The 19,561-nt window shown below is 33.6% G+C and overlaps 1 protein-coding gene across 6 annotated transcripts in view; it reads right to left on the reverse strand.

Annotated features, from left to right (window-relative positions):
• The window catches only part of RBM26 (RNA binding motif protein 26), an 88,108-nt gene that overhangs the window by 40,812 nt on the left and 27,735 nt on the right, over positions 1 to 19,561 (reverse strand). For 4 of the 6 annotated variants that reach the window (XR_551604.1, XM_008587836.1, XM_008587835.1 and 1 more), the window contains exons 2-13: positions 19,323 to 19,441; positions 18,537 to 18,673; positions 15,182 to 15,270; positions 14,145 to 14,362; positions 12,243 to 12,503; positions 11,237 to 11,476; positions 10,655 to 10,825; positions 10,157 to 10,312; positions 4,652 to 4,763; positions 3,314 to 3,473; positions 944 to 1,108; positions 153 to 284 (exon numbers count right to left, since the gene is read on the reverse strand). Coding sequence is in view for 3 of the 6 variants with exons in the window: in XM_008587836.1 (XP_008586058.1) it covers positions 153 to 284; positions 944 to 1,108; positions 3,314 to 3,473; positions 4,652 to 4,763; positions 10,157 to 10,312; positions 10,655 to 10,825; positions 11,237 to 11,476; positions 12,243 to 12,503; positions 14,145 to 14,362; positions 15,182 to 15,270; positions 18,537 to 18,673; positions 19,323 to 19,441 (1,960 nt within the window). In the remaining 3 variants the exon portion in view is untranslated. The remainder of the gene's footprint in view (positions 1 to 152; positions 285 to 943; positions 1,109 to 3,313; positions 3,474 to 4,651; positions 4,764 to 10,156; positions 10,313 to 10,654; positions 10,826 to 11,236; positions 11,477 to 12,242; positions 12,504 to 14,144; positions 14,363 to 15,181; positions 15,271 to 18,536; positions 18,674 to 19,322; positions 19,442 to 19,561) is intronic. The other 2 variants (XR_551606.1, XR_551605.1) reach the window with 1 other exon arrangement.

The following is a 19,561-nucleotide window of genomic DNA, read 5'->3' on the forward strand; positions in this document are numbered from 1 at the left end:
ACCGTAAATAGACTGGTGGTGTTCAAGCATGTAACAACTATCATATTTCTGTGTAAAATATATACAATTAACTAGAAATCAAATCACCAAGGGAAACTAATTTACTGAAAACCTATTATGTGACAGGCACAATGGTGAGACTTTCCATTTACCTGTGGAAGGTCTGAACTGGCACTCTGGGCTTCTGCAGGTTCAACAGTACTTGAAGGTACTGGACCCAACCGCTCTTTGACCGACTGCTTCACAACAGGCAAAATGGGCTGCTGAACTAAAGGCTGTATTACCTCAGAACAAGAAAAAAATTTTAAACAAACTGATTAGCTCAGGAGCATGGAAAGTAACCTTTGTTATTTTATTACTAAATTGCCACATGCAGCAAGTTTTAAAAATGCAGCAGATAATGAAAATCTAACTGCCTTCCAATTTCCTTCACATATGTATATAGATATTTTCTTTACATAAAATAACTTATTTATGAAGTATCATGCACTACATAATGATGTTTTGATAAATGACAGGCTGTATATGCAATGGTGGCTAAACCATACAGCCTTGATGTGTAGTAGGCTCTATTACCTAGGGTTTGTGTTTAAGTATGCTCTGTGATATAGAGACAACAAAATAACCTAATGATGCTTTTCTCAACATATGCCTGTCACTAAGTGACGCATGACTGTACAGAAAAATGTTTAAATCCACCCTTCACTTTCTTTTAACAATAGAAAAGCAAACTGCTGTAATACACCTCTACAAGCAAGCTCACATATTGATTGATTCACTGACTGCAGGGGTGGAGGGAGGACTGAGGGGAAGAAATGGAAGAGGTGAGGAGGGGAAGAAAGAAGAATTTCCAGATGAACCTATAATCTGAATTTCTAGAATACATATAGCTACCACTTACTGAGTGCCTCCTATATGCCAGAGACTGCAATTTCTCTCTTACCTTTGGGGAAGTACTTTGTAACTGTTGGGCACTTCCTTCTCTGTGCCAATAAACCTTGATAAAGCGATTGTTTAATACTGCTTCTGTACTTGATATTGCTTTCTTTGCTTCTTCATATGTTGCAAATTGGATAAGGGCACCTTCGGGATCACCATTATAGGCAACCTAAGATTTAGAATAATAACAGTGAATTTCCAAAGGAGTCTATTGCTTCATACTGTAAAATTCCTAAAAAAGTGAAATACTGGTTCTTCCAAATAAGATTTTATCTTTATACTTCCTTACATCTATATTATTACCATAGTCTACTTTCGCTCCAGGAGAAATAGTAACTGAGGATTGTTCACAGTGTAAAAAGAGCCTTCTATATATAACAGTAGAGAATGCTGATTACACAAATGTTAAATACAGACATTCAAACAGTTTCTCTTTTTATCCCCAATTTTAATACTGACTATGAGAAATAATCCCTATATGTCAATGAATGATATGGCCAAGATCCATACAGTTTGAACAAAGCAGTAAACTACTATGGAAAGGGTTACCTCTAACTAAAACTTACAGAAAAACTCATCTGTACAATATCCCAAATTTGTAACTCTCACAATATTTCCAAGAGCACAAGAAAATTTAAAGGAAAAAACAAAAAAACAAAACCTATATAACAGCAGCATCAATCACATTTGACACGAGGAAACTGAGTGTAAAGGAACATGAGTCTATAGAACCATACAACTAATAAGTAATCTAAAATTTTTCACTTCAAATTTCCTATTCTTTCAATAATTGCAAGGTATGATACATAAATCACTGGAGGTGCGCAGCAATACGGAATACAGACTAAGGCACAGTCTGAATCAAACTGCCTGGCTCAAACCTTGACTGCTACTCTCACATGAGCAAGTTACTTTTTGTGTGTGTTTCCTCTTTTATAAATGGGGTTAATAACAGCGCCCACTCCACAGTGTTGTTTTAAGAATTAAATAATCAATGTAGAAAAGAGAGCATATAATACTCATTCAATGAATACTATTTATAATTATAAGGATAATTTTAGGTAGTAATAATTATACATTTTTTGGAATTTAAAAACATTAATTTCACCAATATGTTTAATTCAGAAAATGCTAACGGTTTCCTTTAAATTGATTTTGAAAAACATATTTTATATATAATAATGAAGGTAGTATGCGGATATAGCAAAAGGACCAATAAAGAGAAGATATCAACTTCACTAGTAATTGAGTAAATGCAAATGAAAACAATAGTGAGATACCATGTTTTGCTCCTCAGCTTTGAAAACATTTTTAGGTTAATATTACCAGTGTAGTTGTCTAGATGTAAATGTGGTAGGATCAAACTGAATTGCCATTAAAAAGATATTCAGAAATATTCATGATCAATAACTACAGGGTAACATGTATAGCCCATAAATATGTTTTAAAAGTTTGTGCATAGATACGGAAATATATAACATAAAACCTAGAATAACACACGTTACAGTATAATAATAATGTAATGATATATGAGTAGGGGAATGTGTGGGACACAGAGTTGGAAGGGGAAAGATTTCCTTTAACATCTTTATTACCCTACCCCAAACAACCATGCATTTTCCCTCTACTACTTTTATAATGGTATTTTTTTTAATGGTAAGAAAACAACTTAAGATGAGCTGCATACTCTAAAATTTATTCCTATTTTTAAAGCATTATAAAACACAATTGTTTTAGTTGAAAAGAACTGCATACAAACTGTGGGAAAATCCAACATATCATTTCAACACTTTAAACATATCACATAATGTAAACTCAATACTAAAAAAACCTCACAAGTTATATATACCCAAGCCAAGGTTTAATTTTAGATGAAATCAAATACAAATTATATTGTCATTTATCTTGAAGGATGTTCAAAAGCAGTAAAGAAAAAATAAATGCTCAATTACAAATTACATGGTATTTGGGCCCCAACAGTATATGTTAAATGCATCCCATCATAAAGGCAGCAAAAATAAATCTGACTGAAGTATTCTGCTGAAATAATTTTGAGAAACTGAGGAACTGAAACTGGTATAAGATTAGATTTTTCCAGTATAATTATTTAACTTTACTGTAATTTTATGATAGCCTCTATTATGTAAAAAGTTTATAATCATACTATCAATCAAAACTCCTGCTTTTGAAAATGCAAAATTTATTCAAAATCACACATTTTTCTAAAAGGTACAGTTTAATTTCACGTCCAATTTTCCAAATTTAGAATATTAACAAATTTTCCTTAATATTTCTTTATAAAAATAGTTTTCTTACTACATTAAGTTTTCTAAATAATTAAGCAGAAACAACAGAATAATTTTATGGCTTTTACCTGTAAGTTAACCAAGGTTCCAAATCGACTAAAATGTTCATTAAGTTTGCTGATATTATTTAATTCTGGAGGAACTTTCCTAAGTTCAAGTTTGGTATTTTCATTTCCAAACTGAACCTTCTTCTGGAAGCCTGGGCTGTTTGTTCTATTAAAATTTGGTCTGTAAATAAAAATCAAGTTATTCAATACATTAATAAATCTTGATTTTTAACAAGTACAAAGGAATAGTTTTACATACAAAATGAATGCCCAATTAAGTTCAATTTTTTTCCCCCAAACTGAAAGTACTGGTTAATAAAGGAAATTTAAAATTTCTTCCAAATAATAAAGTTTCCAAATTAGTACTGTTAGCATCTTTCACAGAAGCCAGCTGAGAAGGGTTCTGCCATATCATTTGTTACTTTCCACTTCTGATCCACTCTTACCATTCTTAGCAGGAAAGATCCTAGTACCCTCTATAAGGCAATTTGCATATAAAACATTTATTCCATTTCTGCAAAAGCTAACTTACTGAAATATATCTTACTTCAAAACTTTGATTATATTTAAAATTTGATTTTAAATTTTATTTTCTTTGATGCAAAGAACAACTGTCTCAACCTCTTTTCAGATTAAAAAAAAGAACTGTTGGAACTATAGACTATACATCTTGACACTTGAAAAAAGGACAAAACTGTGGCCCAGAGAGGTTATACTGTTTGCCTTAAATCACAGAATAATCACAGAGCCAGAACTAGTAACTATCCATTATTAAATGTTAAAGCTCTAAAAGTGAGATCCTAGTCTCCTCACAAGCGCAAATTTATAAATAATTCTATCTCATACACCTCAACATTCTAATCGTTTAACCCTTTCTCTGAAGCCTTTGACAACTCAGTGTCTACGTAGCCTCCTCAATCCCCAAACATGCCTTTTGTAGCTTCTAATAGGATTTGCCTACATGCTAAAGTCTCTTCCCAGACCTGACCCACACCATCTCCTTTCACTAATGAAAGGATGGGGGGCTCATGACTATCCTGTATATAGCTAGTATTCAATGACATGTCTAAATTAAGTAAGGAGTGTTTTGTTTTGTTTTGTTTTCCTGAAGGAGGGAGAAGTAGAAAGAGGAAAAATCGTGTCCTCAACCACCATACCATTTCTATAAGAAAATGCCTTTCTAGTACAAGACAACTAATTTAACAAATCTTTAGAAAGCAACTTACACTTTAGTTGGGGGTTGCCTATTGAACCAAATAATACAACATTTTTGAAAGAAAATACCACATTGTCATAATAAAGCTACAATCCCCAAAATCAGCACACAATAAAATTGCTCAATTTTTTCTGCCAGCTTACTTATCAAACCAATTCTTCTTTGTAGGAACTCCAGACTCCCCAGAACCAATCGTTCTTTTTCTTGATTCTGAATCCACTACTATCCTCATACTGCTTTTATTAGGAGGCTTTTCTGTTTTAAAACAAACAAAAAAAGAAAGAAAACATATTTTAGTATTTTCTGTTTATTGTATCCACTGCCTTAAGTTCATATTGAAAAAGTTCTGGCTTTTTGTTCAAATCTGCATATTTTAAAAGAAACAAATGTACAAATATAGTAATCTAAGGGATTTTTAGCCTATTTCAAATAAATTCTTTCATTTCATACCTAACTGTGAAGAAGGATCAATAATTATCACACACCAAATTAAAATGTGACTCTGTTAAGCCAACTCTTTGGGGGTAAAACCCATGTCACTGTTCTTTTCTCCTATCACCCTCACTACAAATAATTAAATATACAAATAAATAACAAATCATCTTGAGGCTTTACATTTATAGTTTTGAAATCAAATACACAATCTAAAAGACACCAAATTTTATACTAATCCAATGACTTTTGAGAATTGACAACAGCTGTGACTGAAGTGAGATGCAATTTTATTTTATTTTTTTATTTTTATTTTTTTTCATCAACACTCATTATTGTCTTTATTTTAACCATCCTAGTGGGTATGAAGTGGTAGCTCATTGTGGTTTTGATTTTTGTGAGATGCAATTTTAAACAGCAACATATTAACATAATAAAAGCATACCTGATTTACAAAGAAAAATATTCAAGACTGAAACACAATGCGTTTAAACAGCTGTAAATATCTGCTACTCTGAACGTTTTAAATTTACTGACATGGAGTTTTATAAACATAGGACATTTAACCTGTTGTTTTCAAGTGACTCCAAAGTTTAAAACATGCAAACATTAAAATCCATAGAAAAATATAAAAATTCCTTTTTTAAAGATGGATAAACTGATTTATAGAATCTCTTTCTTACATATTTCTATACACATAACTAACCAAAAGAACTTAGGATTCAGTTTTGGCATACTCTCTCACCGCTACATCTATGCTCTCTATGTAGGAGATCATGTGAATTTCTGTATCACACAGGGACTCTGCTCTGAGGATCAGTCTAAATTTCTAATTTCTTGGTTTTCTCTGGCCATCTTCTTCTGGAAATCCTACAGGTATCTCAAAACTCAATATGTACAAAGTTCAAATTTTCTTCATACTAAAATAACTTTTTAGCTTTCTTAAATATTTCTATTAATGAAACTACCATCTTCCCAATCACCCCAGTCAATCATTTGACTCCTAACTCTCCCATACTCCTTCAAATCGTCTTGTATGTATTCCTCTCATTTCCTGCTAAAGCAGCCTTGATACGAACTTGCGTTACTTTCCATCTAGTCTAGTGTCCTAACTGGGCTTTTGCTTCCAGATTCTCCTGCCACCAATTTATCCCATACACACAGAGGCCCAAAGTCAGTGCCCCAGAATCCTGGTGCTTTACTCCATCTTGAACCTTTCCCACAACCCTTGCACTTCCCATCAACATTTAAACATTACAGCTCAATTTAATCTATTTTAAAAAGAAACCTCATAAAAACCAACTTCCCTTTCAGCTTCAGTATTTTCTCTCTCTCTATCCCCACAGCCATTTCCTAAGGGATGTTTACGATTGCTAACTTGCTCATGTTAAAATGGCTGATGTCCTAACTTGTCACTTAAGCCTATGACTGCTTCTCAGTCCTTCTCTTACTTGACCTCCCAAGAGCATCTGCTGCTGTAGATCACCTTCCTCTCCTTCTTAGATATTATCTTCCCTGGATTTTTAAGAAATTCCCCACTTCCTGCTTTTGTCTGTACCTTTTTGTCTTCATTTTCTCAGTCCCTACATAAGCTCCCCTTTCTCTGACCATTTACTTTGATGCTGGCATTCTGTAAGTTACTTACTTGGGCTTTCTCATTTCACTCTATCTCCTTAAAACACCTTTCTTATTGCTATGATTGCCATGGTTTCATTCATTTTTTTTCCCAGTAACTCTCAGGGGACAGGAGGAGCAGATAATTAGAAACACAGGAGAAAGGCTTTTAGAACCTACATATATCAGTAGAACCTATATATTATCAGCAGAACTTATGTAAGTCAGACCTGCAGATTTGACACTGTTCCTTCCATCTCACTTTACCTCTCACCGTTACTAATGGAGCAGAGAAAAAGAATAAGAACCAATGTTCTAAACACTCATGATTCCAAAATCTGTATTTTCTAGTCACCTGTCTCTCATGGACCTCAGACTTCCATATCCAATCTCCCACTGGACATTTCTACTCTTCCACATAAAAATCTCCCACTGGACATTCCTACTCAAAACTGCTGAATGGACACAACAAATTAAAATATTTCCAAAACTAAATTTATTGTCCTATCTGTTCTTCTCAATGAATAATATTATCTGCCCAACTATCCACAGCAGAAACTTAGTGTCTAATTTCACCCCCTCCATTACGCCCACTCTAAGCCTCACAATTCAGTAAGTTACAAGTGTTGTCAATTTTTACCACTAAACTTAAATCTTTTCACTTCCCACCATTATTACCCTAGTCCACCTACTATCACCTCCATTCTAGAGTTCTTCAAATGCCTTTAATTTGCCTCTTATTTCCTTCCACATTCCTTACTTCCTATGTTCCAATCACAAAGTTATTTCAGTTTCTTAAAAGCATCATAGATAGGATGCATGTGTTTTATCTATCCCCTTTCTCGAACAATGACTTATCCTACATCTCCAAAGCATATCAAGTGGAAGCACCCTTCATTTAGTGTTGGTGATGTTTACAGTGCAAGTTGCAGTTTCTTTGCCCAGTGGTACTGTCACAGGATCAGTTCTGAAACAAGATTTTTGGTCTTATTCCTGCTTCTTAAGACTGGTTCACTGGCCCTTTTGGAGAATCTTTGAGCTATCCTATATCCTTTTTTACTTTAATATGTTCTGTATCTTATGGTTCACTGAGAGAGACAGTGATATGTTTTTCCTCCAGTAATTGAGATGGGTTTGCACCAACTCATGAGTATCCTCTCAGATTTCCATTCACTGTTATTTAAAAAGAGGGTGTTAAAAACACAGAAGCTAGTTCCTCTTGGTATATAATCAGGAAATGTGTCCAACAGTTGTATGCACTGTGTTTTTCCTCCAATATCCTTTTAATACATTTTCTACTTAAAATTGTCAGCACTGGTTTTGTTGACTGCAAATGGAAAGCTACGCAACCTTTCCTCCTACCTATATCCAATCACAGCAGCATTTATCAAGTTTTCCACCTCCTTCAAAATCTGGAAAGAACAGTTACAAGGCTTCTAGGTCACTTTCACGTTAGTAATTTCAAGGTATTAAAGGGCTTAAAATTTTTTCATTTGTTTAATAATGTTAATTCCCCATGAAGATTTAAAGTATTAAACATAAAAGTATAATTATTATATAATAGGCTATGACAAACTTAAATTAAGGCCATCTACAGGCTATTAGAAATGTGTAATAATTAATTATATAATTAACAATATTATAAGCTTTTTATGTATCTGTCACCAACCAGGACAGTAAATTTGAAACAGAAATATGGAATATGAGAACATATGGATAAAGGAGAGAGAGGACTGAAAAATGATAAGGAAACAGAAGTATAGGCAAGCCTCAATTTAAATGGGTTGCTAAATCAGTTGTTTGGTACATAAAGACAATGTTACTAATGGAAAATATACTACTAAGACAGTTCACAAAAATAGTACATGAAGTATCTAAAGAACAGTACTAAAATAATAACTATTGCACAATGACACTCTGAGAAAGGTCTTAATTTCTAAGTAGGTGTGAAAGACATTTCTCTCTCAATTTGGCCACTTCCTATTACTTGTAACTACATTCATGAAGAGGTGAAATTACCATTAATTCCAACTTCTACATGGTAAGATTTATACAAAAGGAAATTGATCCCTCTTCCCTCTCTCGATCACAATCAGAAATTGGACTGGCATTAGAGTGGGTCTAATATATATTGATCTGTATGACATATATTTATGCCACTCCAAAGCATCAAGGCAAGAAAGAGATGCCTTGAAGTGGGAATTCCCAGTAAGAGCAAGGAGTACTGGTATGATGAAAAGAAAGTAGTAAGTGCTAAATAGTGACCCAAAGAAAGAAAGAGAGGGTTTCTCCCAAGTGGGAGAGAGATTCAAGAGAGAGGTAAACATTATAAACAGCTACAATTTTATGTAGCTACTTTTCAATTAAAAGCAATCTGTATATTCCTCACACAGAAACTGTTAAAAAAAAAACCAAAAAACCTTTTTTTCTGTTATTGCTAATGAAAGTTATTGAAATATGTCAAGGAGAAGCATAAGGGAAAATGATTATCAGTTTTCCCTTATCTTTTGGTCTCCCACAGGAGAAAAGATAATATGTGTTTCCCTATGTGTGGTATAGGTGGATGCTTTTATTCTACCATCTAAGAGGGAAAGGAATTTCCCAAAAGTACATATTTTCTCAGGCAGATTTTATTTTTTATATTTTGTATCATTTGTAGTCTTACTGGGTTCATTTAACCTCTCGAGAGTAATGCTTTAATTCCTAAATATAGATTCTTTCCTATTTCAGATAATGAAATTATCTGTACAAACTTGTGCTAGATATGTAATTTCTTTTAGTTTTACTTATGACATATTAAAATTTGATATTAGTTTGCTTATAATATGTTTTAAGCAAAAGGAATTATGTGTTAAGTGACTCATTATCTTTTATAATTTTCTTAGAGGAGACAAGACTTTTTGATAAAATTTCTAGAAGACAGAGTTTAGATTGAAACAGTCACAAGCCAGGGTAGCAAAAGAGCTCCGCTAAAGTGTAAACTGATAAGAAGGTTCAGAAGAGGGAGGATGTTCACATTAATTTGAAAGCTGTAGCATTTGCTACAGATAATATCTGACATAGGGAAGTGAGGAATTACCAGACATAACAGAAAATATTGCATGAGCTAATAAAAATGTATCTTTTCCCCTAACTACATCAATTAACTTTTTAAATCCCATTTTCTTTCCAAACTTTCTTTGCTGTCTTACCTAGTAAGAATAAAAAATCATGCGTCATAACATGTGAATAAAGCTCAACTTACTTAAACAAGTAACAACCAGTGCCTAATGTGACTTAGTCAGCTTGTGATTACTTATACTTTGTGTTTTTATTTGTTCACTGGAAGCTAACAGATTCTGAAAATCTTCCTTGAATGTTTGAAGAACTTTTGTGATGAAGGTATAGGGAACATTTTAATTCAAATTCACTGTACTGACATTGCTTCTATGTCCTCTTTGAGATCACAGGACAACTTTTAAGATGGTTGCCTCCTCCCCTGACACATCTTTTATCCCTCACTCAACCCCAATAAATGCAGGACCAACTATTCTTTATAAATGTTTTCCACTCTTGCTATTATGAAAATCATGAGAAGAAAATCATTACAGTAATCACAATACCTCTGGGTGGCAAATCCATATCCCCTGATGTTAGTCCTATCAAGTTAGGCCTCTGTGCATGTACTCTATGTCTATACATAGGTCTGGAAGTGTTTGTTATGCTGGGAGCTTCAGGATTGTAGCCATCTGTGTCATATGTATCTGGTAACACAAAAACTGTAATTAAAAAACAATTATAAAACTCCACTTGGTAATTTTTTCACATTAATAACAAAAAGTAAGCTATATATTACTAATATATTATATATAACTAACATGTTTTATACATATCAAAAAGCAAACTAAGTTATTAAAAAGAAAATAACAGTTTTTTAAAAACTTATACCTGAGGGCTTACATTTAATGTACATTCACTGTACTGACACTGCTTCTATATTTTAGTGAACCAAAAAAGTCATGACTGAGCAATTCAGTCTCTGGACATTTTTAAATTCCTCATCTAAAACTCTGCTCTAAAACTATATCACATTATGAATATAGAGAGGGCTAAAACTGCACCTGCAGTAAAAAGAGACGGTGGAGCAGGAGGAGGCTGGTGATGAATGCCAGTTGTTACTACAGTAGGAACAGAACTGGTTGCAGAGTTTGGGGGAGCATCCATGCCAGATGGCTGCAAAGGAGGAAGTGGAGGTGGTGGTCCTGTCAAAACCAAAGAATAAGAAATATCATCTGAAAGCAAACAAATAAAATAAGTTATTATACATCCCATCACAATAGTCTTAATTATCAAACTATAATATCTGCAAACACCAAGCTCTTAACCCCTAAATTAGTTTTCTAGGGTAAAATATCCCTTTAATGTACTCCAAAACAGGTTTGCCTTATGCTATAAAGGACTGCAGGTAGCTGAGGTTTATCACTTGCATACACGATTCACAGGGCCACTCCAAACCACAGTAACTGATTTGGTATAGGATCCAAAGTATATTCCAAATGGGAGTATACAGCTCTTAGTTTCTATCAGGCATCTATGGGATTACTTTAGATACTTTTAACAAAAGCAGCTTCAAATTATTAACTTTATAAAAAGACTATACATGAATAGATAATAAATACAGGCAAGCAAACATATTTACTTACCTGTGACAGGTGGGAGACTAGGTGGTAATGGACCTGGAGGTGGCACTGGGGGTCTAAGATTCACAGGTGGGGGTGTAAGAATTGGTGGAGGTGGGGGCAGTCCAGGAGGAGGTGGTCCTTCAACAACAGGAGGCTGTGCTGGGAAAGGCAGCATACCAGGAAGATTCACATCTTCTACAACTACTGGATCACTTCCATGATCAAAAGGACACATGTCTCCTCTCATACAAAAACCTTTTTCTGTAAGGAAAGAAAAGTTAAAAAGAAATGTGAAAATATAAATTTTCTCTAGGTTAACAAAAATAAGATATATAAAAAAGGAATATTTTAAATATTGGACAAAAGTATAATTAACCACTTCGCAAGAGCTACCTGCTCATTTCCAGTAATATCAATACTTACCAAGTGAAAATATAGCTTACACAATAAAAAAAAAAAAATCACCAAATATGTAAACCTAGCTAGCAAGATGATATAAAATGTATATGTAACTTGTCATTTTTGTCATTAGAAGCCTTATCCTTCATTTAAATCTCTAACGAACTAAAAAAATACTGCAATTATGGCTTTAATGCTACTTATAAAACTTTTAGCGTAAATTCTTAAAATTGCTGATTTTTTAATAATATTCTTACATTAAGTGATATTTACATTTCCTAATCTTATATACCAATAATCATTTATTTCTAAAGAAGTGAGTTTTGTCAAGAATGTTTCAGTAGTAGTTATTCCCTGATAACTCAGTACTTACTCTTGTTTGGAAAACTCCAACAACATATTAATACTTATATGCAAATAAAACTATCTTTAAATTGATACCAAATAGTAAGTTTGACAAATGAAGGTTTCAATAATACTGAGGAATTCATGAAGTGATTAAGACTAATTTCCCACTATTTCATTATCAGAGAGAAATCTTTGAATAACATTGTACAAGCTAAACTTATGATATTTAAGCAGCTCCCAATATTAATTCAATACTTCATGAAACAGTTGAAAGACTTACCATCATAGTCTCTACACCGTTTCTTTGGCATTGGTGGTCTTACGTAAGAGTTATGGTCCACCTGGTCTTCATGAAATTCAGACCAACTTTCGGTAGTGTTATTACCATGATGAGTAGGAGCGATTACTGTAATAGTGCTGCTCAGAGTAGGTACAGGATAGTGGCCAGATGAAATGTTAGGTACCGAAGAGACTGGAGTATAATTATTTTCTAGTGGATCTGTTCTATCCAGGTCATATTTAGGTTTTACCAGATCCCTTTCTGCAACAAAATATAAGTGACTTATAAAACTATACCCTATTGAAAAAAAAACATGTCCCAGATCTAACAATTAGTGATTTTTCGGCTAAACATAGGGAAATGGTCTAAATTGTGCACAATCTTCCTTTTCTCTTAAAAACTACTCAATTAATATACGATGTTCCAAGTTAAGCTATTTCTTTTCAGTATTAACCTAAACTATAAAATCACACATAAAACTGCTGTACTTAATAAGATTTTCCTTGGGATTTTGTTTATACAGAAAAGGAATTTTTTACTTTCATCACAATCTTAGTATGCATAATTGCAGCCACAAAACAAAACATATAAGTATGGTTATTTTTCCTATGAACGTTTTGTTGTCATCTACCTAAAGATCTTACGATGGCTTTTTACAATGAACACTATTTATTAAGATGAGAATGGATGAGCAAAGAAGAAGAAAAAGGAGTTCATACTAAACATGAATAAAGTAACTAACTAGGCTATACAGGGTCCCAAGGAAGGAGAAAAGATATGAAGAAAATCAGTTAAGTGAGGCCATGTGCAAAGAGGCCTAGTACACTTAGATCACAGAAGGGGAAAAAACACTAAGAGTAAGAATATGGGGCTTATACAAAAGCCATAAATAGTATTATGAGTAACAAATATCGAAGTTTAAGTAATGGTGTTTTACTCAAAAATGTTTTCAATATTTTACTTTAATAACTTCCTTTCAATAACACACATTGGAAGAAACATTATACATGTTGTAAATGACTTGCTCTTGCAAATATATACATCTGATATAAAATTTAACAATTTTTATAGTTTTGAGGTATAACTGATATGTAATAAACTGAACATATTTAAAATGCACAATTTAATGAACTTTGATTTACACATACACCTATGAAACCAACACCACAGTCGAAATGAGGAACATACTCATCACCCCCAAAAGCATCCTCATGCCCCTGTGTTATCTGTAATTCATCCCTCCTTTACTCCATCTCAGGCAACCACTGATTTGCTGTTTGTCATTATAGATTAGTTTACACTTTCTAAGATTTTATATATATACTTTTGTCCAGCTTCTTTCACTCAGCATAATTATTTTGAGATTTATCCATTTTGTTGCATGTATCAATGGTTCTTTCCTTTCTATCCATGTTATGGTACAGATATACCACGATGTGTTTAATCATTCATCTGTTGATGGATATTTGGGCTATTACAAATAAAGTTGCCATGAACATCGGTATACCAGTCTTTCTGTGAACATACGCTTTCATTTCTTTTAGGTAAATACCTAGAATAGTCATTTGCTAGGTTTAGATTTAACATTTAAAGACATTGCCAAAGTGTTTTCCAAAGTTTCAGTTTATCCACACTCTTACCAACACTGAATATAGTCAATCTTTTTCATTGTAGCCATCTTATTGAATGTGCAGTGGTAATTAACTGTGGTTTTAATTTGCATGGAACAAAATTTTTTGAAGAAATTTTTAAAAAGCATTCAATTGAACCACAGAATACATCATAATAGAAAAAATGAAGACAACACTGACAAAATGTTAAACAATTTGTAAAAACCCTTAATATAAAGTTTTTTCACAATAAAAGAATGCTAACCAAAATATACATATATGTGTTATTTACCCCTGCTTCGTGTTCTGCTTCTGCTTCTAGTCCTGCTTCTATCTCTATCCCTGTCACGAAGCCTCTCTTTACTCCAACTCCGACTCCGACTCCTGCTGTAACTGCGACTTCGTCCTCGTCTTCTATTGTACCGGTCTCTGTATGAATCTCTTCGGGGAGGGTTTCGATCATAATCTCTTTTGCGAGAACGATCATCTTTTTTCCTCTCATCACGACTTCTAAAGAAATATATGATCACTTCTACATAAATAATTTTTAAGTGGACACAAGAAAAAACTCTAATACAAAAGTTGTATTTAATTCTTATAACAATTTTTTATCCCACTGTCAGAATATAAACATAGCAAACTCAAACCAGTGAAGAAACTGAGTTTAAGTACTGTAAGACCGTTTTAAAAGAAACTCCTTTAAAGTCTTAATCCTTAGTCTTACACATATCAGCATCTATACAATTAGGCATCTATACATAAAGTCATCTATACATGTCTTATAGCACATATACAATCATGTGCTATCAATAATGAACTGCATATACAATGGTAACTATACCACACAGCCTGCTTTACACCTAGGCTATACCATCTAGGTTTGTGTAACACTTTATAAATTGCCTAATGACACATTTCTGAGAACACATTCCCTTCAGTAAGAGATGCATGACTGACTGTCTTGTACACATAGTCTCATACTTAAAGGCATGTATTACATGCCCTGTACTCTAAACCCTTTTGATGCCTTAATAGGAAAACACTTTAATCACACTAAAGGGAAACTACAGGCCAAAAAAAAAAAAAAGTCTCATATTAAGATTATACTGGAATCTGAAGTCAGAAATAAAACAATAACAACAACAACTAGTATATATCAAGTACTGTTCTTAATCTCACTCCCAAGACCTACAAATCTGAACTAGATTTTCTTGGTAGAAAGGGACCTAGTTACACTCTCCTAGACCAACAAAAAAGTAGGTATTACTTGGCCATATATAAAAGATAACCAAAGTCTAAACACTGAGTATGGTTCAATGAACCACTCACCTATTTTCTCTGTATCGGGAGCTTGACTGAGGAGGACTGTGATTTAGCCTTCTAGAAAATTTTTTCTCTCGTTCTTCCTCCTTTGTGATCTTATATATAAAAAAGAAAATGTGTACAAGTTTAGCAACAGTTATTCCTTGCCACATTACTACTTCAATACAATATTAAAATAAATTTGTATAATATCAGAGCAAAATTGTCATCTACTAAGCAAAATAAATTCACTAAGTACAACTATTTAGTTTAACTCTTATAAAAGACAGTCTGCTGAAAATTAAAGTGAATGGTAAAGAAACTCATAACATAGAGCACGGCCTTGTAACACTAAGGTCAAGTCCAGTTCCCCATACTGGCCAGCCACCAAAAAAAAAAAAAGAAAGAAAGAACCTCATAAATGCTTATCTTGGATAATGGTGAGAAAACATTTTAAGCAAATACCGTCTTTTTAAAATAAATAATGAAAAGTCAATTTAATTCCTTCTTTTAAAAGTCTAACATTTATTTATGTTTCGGTTTCATGGATTTGGTCTGACACCAAACACATCAAGGAATATAGGAGAATGCATTAGAACTAACCAAGTCATAAAAAAGAGAATATTTGAGAAAATAATACATAAGGTAAAACAGTTTTCTAGTTCCTCATAGCTGCATGCTACCTATATATTCCTGTGTCTTACAAGAGGCCTTCATTCATATTATATAACTACCAGAAAGTAACCCTGGAAAACATTCCCCTGATCAGTGCTATTTTCTCCTGACTGTACTGCCCAGAACATTGGTTCTACAGAACATTAATAGAATGTGATTAGAAAAAAAGAATTTAGAGGTTAAACAAATTCAGAAAACATTGAATAAGAAGCCCTTAAATATTAGGGCTTAAGATATTCTGATGCAGGGAGTCTACAGATATGTATACATGGCTCAGTTTACGCCAGCTGTTCCAGCACCCCTTTTAAATTAAATGGCCACTCTATTAACAAACTAAGCCAAGAGAAACACTCATTACAGCCTTCTTTCAAGCCTGCCTTTATTTCTCCAAGTACTTTTGGTCTCTTACCACCCATTCCAACTCTCCTCTCAACCCAGATAAAAAACTGGGTACTAATACAACCCTCCTGGTGAACTTTTTGCCTTCTGTTTATTTCAATGCACTCTTGCGAGTAATTTTTGAGTAATTCCGTAGTACACGCCCATCTGGGAAATTTTAGTTTTAAACCCAGACTGCCACCTGGCATTTTGACAATTCTGAAAGATCGGTGATAAACACCTGCAACAACTGGTCAAGAAAACCAATGAAATATTACTGCATCAATAGATGTAAGATTAAAGCTTTGCCACTAACTTACTTTGGGGGAAGACTGCTTCTCAAACCAAGGGCCCATGATTTACTCAATATTTTTTGAGAATCAAAATGTAATTTGTAATATCATAAATCTGAAACCACCCAAACTTCCATCAGTGGGCAAAACTTAAACAAAATATTGTATATTTCTATGTGGCATATGCAATTGCCAACACAATATCCACTATCCCTTTCTTCTTTACTAACAGAACCCCTATACTGCTAGGTATGAAATATGCTCAGTTATAAAATTGCATTTCTGGACTTCCCCTGCAGATATAACTGATTAGGATGTTATGTGTGTGTGTTAATAAAAANCAACTGGTCAAGAAAACCAATGAAATATTACTGCATCAATAGATGTAAGATTAAAGCTTTGCCACTAACTTACTTTGGGGGAAGACTGCTTCTCAAACCAAGGGCCCATGATTTACTCAATATTTTTTGAGAATCAAAATGTAATTTGTAAAACAACTGGTCAAGAAAACCAATGAAATATTACTGCATCAATAGATGTAAGATTAAAGCTTTGTCACTAACTTACTTTGGGGGAAGACTGCTTCTCAAACCAAGGGCCCATGATTTACTCAATATTTTTTGAGAATCAAAATGTAATTTGTAATATCATAAATCTGAAACCACCCAAACTTCCATCAGTGGGCAAAACTTAAACAAAATATTGTATATTTCTATGTGGCATATGCAATTGCCAACACAATATCCACTATCCCTTTCTTCTTTACTAACAGAACCCCTATACTGCTAGGTATGAAATATGCTCAGTTATAAAATTGCATTTCTGGACTTCCCCTGCAGATATAACTGATTAGGATGTTATGTGTGTGTGTTAATAAAAATATAAACATACATATTTACTGAGAACCTACCATGTGCCACTCACTACACCAAGTGCTTTATCTACTTTATTTTACTTATTCCTCACAACAACCCTGTAATATTTCCATTTCACAGCTGAGTGAATTGAAACTCAGAAAAGTAATGTTTTCAAGGTCGTGACTTATAGAGCCAAAATTTTAACCAAGATTTGTTTGACCTAAAGGTACACCAAATGCAGAAATGTAATAGCTTAACTGCCAAAAACTATTTTTGCTGCTATTACAATCTTTAAATATCAAACTGAGAAGATCTGAATTATATTACTTAAATAAGGGTGAATAGAAAAGATTACAAAATACAGATTTCAAAAAAATTTCTAAATCTCTTGAAGTATCATGTCATTTCCATTGCCCTTTGAAAGTCCTTGTGTTTGACTATCTTCTGTCCCTTCTGTCATACATACATAAATGCATGTATAACAGAAGCAAACAAATCTACTAGAGATCTAACTATTTTCATTTTCATAGAACACAGATAGTAAGACTCCAATAAGTCTATAAGATACTGTATAGAAGAGTTAAAAGTAGACCTGCTATCCACAGAAAGGCCTGCTTGTAAAGCTGGACCTTGGCTGGCTTCTGGGAACTCTGATTTCTGGAGGGATCCCATCATTCATTCCCTGATAAGAATGGTTCACTGTGCCTGAATTGTTTGTGAAAACAATATGACTTATGCTGAACACCTGCTCTCTTCCCTGGGAGTCTAGAATTTTAGTACATACTAGATAGAGGGTGCCTCTGTGACCAGCCCCAAATAAAAACCCTGGACAGAGTCTCCAATGATCTTCCCTGACTCATATGTGTTGTCACATTCCTTACTAGGGGAATTAAGCACATTGTATGTGACAACAAGGACACTGAAAGCTTGTGCTTGTTTTCCACCAGACTTCACCTCATACACCTTTGCCATTTGCTGACCTTGCTTTGTACTCTTTTGCTGTAATAAGTCATGGCCATGAGTATGACTATATGCTGAATCCTACGAGTGCTCCTAGTGAAATCATCAAACCTGAGGGTTGTCCTGAGAAGGCCCAACACAAAGACACAGAACATGAAACTCAGTCTAATTATTCCTCGTATGTGTTAAGAATCTGAAAGGTATAACACAAATCCTTACCTCTTCTTTTTTTATATCTTTTTCTTGGTGCTGAAAAAATTCTACCTTCAGGCTTCCTGATGATGGCTGCTCTGGAGGAGGTAGATAACTCTTTGTATTCACAGCATCAAAAAGTTTTTCCACAAATATCTGTGTCTCTAAAAATAAACCCCCCCCCAAAACAAATTAAAAGATATTTGCTAAAATATTCATTCTTCACTTCTACACATTAAACCTCTAATATAACGAAATACACCTTGACCTTTATAAATCTAGAAATTATACTAAGACAACAGCTTCCTAACCAGTGTGCCATGGCAATACTGCTTCATTCCATTTTCAGGATGGTGGGAGTTGGAAAGAGCCTCTGGGCCAGCTGCTTCCAGCCATGACTGGAAGTCATGTGTGTAAGTCTTCTTCATGTAGCCCACCCAGTGTTACAAACAGAAATGTTATCATTATCTAAGATGAGGACAAAGTGCAAAAAGCTGGAAAGCAATGTGCTAGACAAGTTTTAAAGTAGTTTCCTGAGAGGTACTATTTTTAAATAAATAAGCATTTGGTCACTTTTAATCTTTTAGCCTATGTAAGAAAAAATATCAGCATGCTTTATGCTTTAAGAATGAGCATAAGAACATTCATGAGAGAAGGCTTCCATTTTAAATAAGCTATGGAAATAATCACTAATAACACTATTTGTTCAACTTTGTTAAAATTAGAGCCTGTCTCTCAATGAGTTCCTTTAATACTCTGGATAATCTTATTTTAAATACCATTAAAGTAGTATTTTTAAATGAAGGATCTTACCTTTCTGAAGAAATACATCCAGCTGATCAATACATAATGCCTTTAACTCTTTCTCACTTTTGTCTTTCTTTACCAAAGCCAGAACATATTTTGCTAGGGCTGATGGATCTGCATCACAGCTAAAGAAAATAGCAATGTTTAAGGAAATTTAGTCATAAACAACTGCACATCCTATAAATTCCAGTTACAAACTGACTTAGCAGGTATGATAGTTAAGTGATTTAATATATGTAAGAAGC

Source organism: Galeopterus variegatus, unplaced genomic scaffold, assembly GCF_000696425.1.
Source record: "Galeopterus variegatus unplaced genomic scaffold, G_variegatus-3.0.2 Scaffold4563, whole genome shotgun sequence".
Lineage (NCBI taxonomy): Eukaryota > Metazoa > Chordata > Mammalia > Dermoptera > Cynocephalidae > Galeopterus > Galeopterus variegatus.